The sequence below is a fragment of the Geotrypetes seraphini genome, chromosome 17 (genome assembly GCF_902459505.1).
Source record: "Geotrypetes seraphini chromosome 17, aGeoSer1.1, whole genome shotgun sequence".
NCBI lineage: Eukaryota > Metazoa > Chordata > Amphibia > Gymnophiona > Dermophiidae > Geotrypetes > Geotrypetes seraphini.
In genome coordinates, this window is record NC_047100.1 from 30,996,200 (window position 1) to 31,002,199 (window position 6,000).

General features: G+C 42.7%; 1 protein-coding gene across 2 annotated transcripts in view; it reads left to right on the forward strand.

The window, feature by feature from the left end:
* The window catches only part of RAF1 (Raf-1 proto-oncogene, serine/threonine kinase), a 126,881-nt gene extending 124,866 nt beyond the window's left edge, over positions 1 to 2,015 (forward strand). The window contains exon 18 of one of the 2 annotated variants that reach the window (XM_033925984.1): positions 1,000 to 2,015. In XM_033925984.1, coding sequence (XP_033781875.1) covers positions 1,000 to 1,140 — 141 coding nt within the window. In that variant the 3' untranslated portion in view covers positions 1,141 to 2,015. The remainder of the gene's footprint in view (positions 1 to 999) is intronic. The other variant, XM_033925986.1, reaches the window with a different exon arrangement.
* The last annotated feature ends 3,985 nt before the right edge of the window (positions 2,016 to 6,000 follow it).

A 6,000-nucleotide genomic window follows, 5' to 3' on the forward strand; every position in this document is an offset into this window, starting at 1 on the left:
TTAAATGGAATGAAAAAGTTCACTTAAATCTTTCAGGCAACTTATAAACCAGCAATGTTGAACACCCTCTAATTTTTCTTATTTATTAGCAATTTATAAATTTTACAGCACCAGAACTTTTGTCTAGAAATTAGGGGAAATATTACAATAATAATAAAGTTAAAAGGAAACAAGGTCAAGTTGCAACTAGATATAATAAATATAATTTATGTGCACACAAAGTTTGCTCTCTGCAAAAGTTTATAAGTTGAGTTCATACTTATGTGCTATGAGCCAAGTGTACCTAGGCAAATTATAATGCAAATATCAGGATTTCAAAAGGGGTGATCGTTGCAGGTAGCTCTGAATATGGCAGCTCAGCTATTATCGGGCATTCAAGAGTCAATCATACTTGTCTTGTTAAGGCTACAGTGGCTCCCAGTTTCATGGAGCATTTAATTTATTAACCTTCATTTTCAAAATAGTAAATAATGAAGATCCACTGACAATTGCAGCTTCTCTCCAGATCTACCATCTCTCTAGATCTCTAAGATCCAGCACAAAAAAATAAATAAATAAATAAATATATATATATATATATAGAGAGAGAGAGAGAGATAGAGAGAGAGAGATAGAGATAGATAGAGAGAGAGAGATAGATAGAGAGATAGAGATAGATAGAGAGAGATATAGAGAGAGATACCCACCACTCCTGGGCCACCATATCTGAGAAACCATATCGTTTTGTGGGAGTGTTTTGCTCATCTTGGAAAACACTCGTAAGCTACTCATTTTATGAAAGCCAAGAATGACCCACCACAGTTGCAAATTAAAGCAGGTGGCCATACTTACCCACGTATTCTTTTAATTGTAACTTCACATTTTATATCAAATATGTAGTTTTTAAGTACATATGGCAGTGCTTGACTTACTGTTTTCCTCAGCTTGGGTAATCAGCAAAATGGCTTAGAGTTTATATGTGGCTCCAGCCAATTATACTTTTTCTCTTTGTCATTTCAGATATTATCCTCTATAGAACTTCTTCAGCATTCTTTACCCAAAATCAACCGCAGTGCTTCCGAACCTTCACTGCACCGTGCAGCCCACACAGAGGACATCAACTCTTGTACACTAACATCCACAAGACTACCCATTTTCTAATAAGAACTCTTTCCTAACTTCCCTACAGACAGAAATAAATTGGAAAGTAGTTTGCAAGGTGGCCTTTAATTTTGCATTCTTTGCCTCATTCATACAGGGTCACTGTACCACAAAAAACAGCATATTTACAACTTGGCATTAAACTATTCCTGTTGCCTTTCTCCATCATCTTAATTCTGTTGGTGCAGCATTTGAAAATAGATTATTTTCCTCACTTTGACCAACTCAGGACAATTTTGTGGACAATATTTCAAAGAATGCACTTCAGCAAACAAAGGAGAATTTATGTACCAATCTTACATCATGGATTCATTGTTCTTTTTAGTACAAGGATAACTGACTGATTTGAGGAAACATTTTTAATTGTTTTGAATGTGCAAATGTAGGGCAAAGACCCTCAAATGGTTTCAGCCTACACATTCAAGACCTGATAAAGGACAGAGGAATGGTTCAGAAAAAAACAAAACAAAAATAAGCTACTATGCTTTGAGAAGGAACAGTTTTGCACAGAAAAAGAAGAGAAAACCAAAGCATAGTGGAATACCTGCACAAGAACAGAATGTATTATTGGTTGTAGTGGCTAAGAGACAGTAGAGCAATTGGAGCTGACCTTGGTACTAGACTTCACTCTTTTCTTCCACCCAATGATGTCTGAGAGTGCAAGGCTCTGTGTGACAGTCGCTCCAGAATCTCTGCTGACATTTGCAGAAAGAGCTGCACTAGAAGGGGGAATCTTCAGTTATTATTTAGGTGCTGACTTGGGTTTTAAATTTTGGTTGGTCGTTTTCTTTTATTGCTCCTGGGCAAAGGCATCTATGGTTCCCCAGATTTTTTTTCTGGTTATTTTAATAAATTAAATTTGTGTTTCGGTTTCATGCTGTTATTTGTAAATTCTTATCCATTTTCATCCTAGTTTCTTGGGACCTCATCATCATACTGACTAGAGTAAAGGTTTGTGACAATTGGGGATCCTATTTGTCCTTCCTTTCTTGGAATTATAAAGTCTAATTTACACCCCATTACGATCAGATGACATAACTTTGTTCCGATGGCTATTTACAACATAATATTGGGAAAATGCTTGTGTAGCGTGACAGCACATTAATATGCTTGCAAAGCTTCCTGCCAAGAGAGGGTGTTTCACTAGCTCAGCTATGTCAACTACATGAGGAGCAGGGCCTGAAAAATATCCATTATTTAGATGAATGTTCTTCTGGCTTTCTTCACTCCTCTGCTATTTGCCTTTCCCCTCAGAAATCTCTACATTTCCTCTTGAGTCTGAAAACCATGTGGGCATACTGTTTGTAGGTGAAATATTTTTGGTTTTATTCATTTTTATTACATTTTAATTTGGGTTAAAAGGGGAACAAAAAGAAAATGCATAGCCCTTGTAGCATATCATTTCTATTCACAACTTCAGGCCAAAAAAGTATATGTACAGAAAGTACAATTTGTATTTATTAAGGGAGGGGGGGGGGATTGTTTTTGTCCACTGAGGCAGTTTGAAACATGATTTAATGTTTATGAAGCCAGTGAGGACAAAAAAACATAACTGCTATTATCCCAGGACAAGCAGGCAGCCTATTCTCACATGTGGGTGACTTGCTTGAAGAAACTCAGAAGTCTTCCTACCCAGTGTGCCTCCTCAGTTTTCTGCAGAGCCGAGAAGTCGGTCTCTGACACTCTGCTCTAAACTTAGTTCACTTTGTGCCATCTCTCACCACGGCTCGTGTTTTATTTTCTTATTACTGTGTCGGCTGTGCTTTTCTTTTGGTCTTTGTTAAAAAAAAAAAAAGTTGAATTTTTTAGTCACGTGACTGCGGGGCCTGTCGCAAGCCCTCAGCCTGCAGGCTTTGACTTTGCAGCGGCTATTTTTCTTTCTATGTCCCGGCCAGTCACGGGCTTCAAGAAGTGTAGCCAGTGCCAGCACCAGTGCCTGGAGTCATGCGTTTGTGTGCTACCCTTCAACCTCGAGCCCTCAAACATCGAGTTCAAGTGGAGAAGATTTTCGGTATGGAAACCCCTACTACACCCTCTACCTCTGATTCGGTCAGGCCTGCTACGGGATGTCCTCCTGCCTCCATGACTTCGACCTCGGCTCTCATTAGACCTTCCTTGTTTGTAATGTCCTCGACCTCGAGTAAATCTGCCAAGTCTTCTCTTGAGCTTCCCTCAGGTCAGATACCTCAGCAGACAGTTTTAGCGGTGGTCCTCAAGCTACCTAAACATCATTCCTCTAAGTCGAAGCATTCTTCCTCATCGACCTTGGAGCCTTTAGCCTCAGCAAGTGGTCCAGTTTCAGACTCGGATCCACAATTGCAGGCTACTATCCATACCATTTTAGAGCGGGAATTTGTTCAGTTACTGACCAAATATAGTCCTTCCTTGACTCTGCTTCCTGCAGTCCAGCCTGGGCACTCAGCAGTCTCACAAGAGGTCGAGTCCTTGCCTGTGCCTCGAGCTGAATCTACACACTGTATACAAGGAGTCGAGTCTTTGTGAGTGTTTTGTCTGGAATCCTCACACTCCATACAAGGAGCTGAATCTTTGGGAGTGCTTCGTGATTCCTCAATCCAAACACAGAGTCTATGGGACTTCGATCTACAGCTTCCAGCCCTATATCCTCACATAAGGCATTGCCCGTTTCGAGGCATAAGGCAAAGTCTCCTCGACCTCACACGAGACTTGCTTCCAGGCAGCACTCTCATCGCGGCACAGATCCTCCTCCAGGGAGAAGCCTTTCTCGTCCAGGCCTTCCAGCTCTTCGAGGCCTCCTACTCCTCGATCCAGGACACCAATAGCAGAACCTGAAGGCTCCGCTTCTTCCAGTGCCTCGCCCCAGTCTGTTTATTTGCTAGGATATCAATACTCCAGAGAGGCCTCACCTTCATTCTCCACTTGAGGTGCCTCAAGGTCATCAAGTCCCTCTTGAGGCCAACCTCTTGCGGATCAATTGTCCTTTTCCTCCTTCCTCTGTCAAATGGCTGAGGACCTGGATCTTAAATTGGACTCTGGTTCTCAGTACTCTAAGGAGTAGTTAGAGGAAATGAGTTTGCCTCGGCCTCCTCTCTTAAACTTCCTCTTAACAGGCTTCTTTCTCAGAGTGGCATCATCTCCCAGAGTGTTCACCAAGTGCCTAGTGGTGGTAGCAGCAGCTCTAAGGAACCATGGTCTTCAGGCAACCCTGGTTCTCCCTTCTCCTTCAGCTCAGCAGCAGGGAGCCATACCTTCTACCAGTTTTTCCATCTCCACTTACACAGAGTCAGGGATCTCTTCTTCATCCCAACCTACAGTCTCTGCACTTGACTGCTTGGTACCTCTCAACATAACCCCTCTTCAGTTTTCTCAACCTGTTCAGGACATTTTGTGGGCTTCCAGAAAGCCTGCCACTAGACAATGCTACCACCAAAAATGAACTAGATTTTCTACGTGGTGTTTCTCTCATAGGATGCCTCCTTGTCTTCCATCTTGAATTATCTTCTGCACTTATCTACCTCTGGCCTCAAGTCTACATCCATTCGAGTCCATCTTAGTGAAATTGCTGCTTCCCATCAGCCTTTTGAAGGGAAACCCCTTTCTGCTCATCCTGTGGTTTCCAGATTTATGCAAGGACTTTTCAAAGTCCAACCTCCTCCAGTAGTTTGGGTTCTTAATGTTGTTCTTGCTCAACTGATGAAGCCTCCTTTTGAACCAATGGATACGGCTCATCTGAAATATCTCACTTGGAAAGTGGTGTTTCTCATTGCCCTCACATCTGCTCGAAGAATCAGTGAGCTGCAAGCTTTAGTTGCTGATCCACCTTTCACAGTTTTCCATCATGACAAGGTGGATCAGCACTCATCCTAAAATCTTACCTAAAGTGATTTCAGTATTTCATCTCAACCAATCTATTGTACTTCCAGTGTTTTTTCCAAGGCCTCATTCTCATCCTGGAGAATCAGCTCTTCATACCCTTGACTGTAAGCGTGCTTTGGCCTTCTACTTAGAACGCACCAAATCATACAGATCTGCTCCTCAACTTTTTGTCTCCTTCGATCCAAACAAGTTGGGACACCCGATTTCTAAGCGAACCATCTCCAAATGGATGGCTGCTTGTATCTCTTTCTGCTATGCTCAGGCTAGACTGCATCTAGAGTTGCGCCACAGCCCACAAAGTCAGAGCCATGGCGGCTTCAGTGGCTTTCCTCTGATTTACTCCTAATGAAGAAATTTGCCACCTGGTCATCGGTTCATACTTTCACCTCTCATTATTGTCTGGATGTTTTCCCGGCCATTTTGGCCAGGCAGTATTACAAAATTTATTCTCCTGAATTGCCAACACTCCCACTATCCCTTTCTGGTTAGCTTAGAGGTCACCCACATGTGAGAATAGGCTGCCTGCTTGTCCTGGGATAAAGCACAGTTACTTACCTTAACAGGTGTTATCCAGGGACAGCAGGCAGCTATTCTCACAACCCACCCACCTCCTCTGGTTGGCTTCTCTGCTACCTATCTGAACTGAGGAGACGCACCCTGTGCTGGGCGGGAAGGCACTTGCGCATGCGCAGTGCAGCTGATTCGAAACTTCTAGTTTCTACAAGCAAGTCTGCTTGCGAGGCTTCTGCATCGGGGCTCCTTGGATGATGTCACGCACATGTGAGAATAGCTGCCTGCTGTCCTTGGATAACACCTGTTACGGTAAGTTCGCTTAGGCTGAGTTACAGATGTAAATGATTTCCATAATCACACTTGGAAACAAAACCTTAATTCTGAAATGCTATGAGGTACGTTTCACCTAAAGCACAGTTACTTACCGTAACAGGTGTTATCCAGGGACAGCAGGCAGATATTCTTGACTGATGGGTGACGGCACCGACGGAG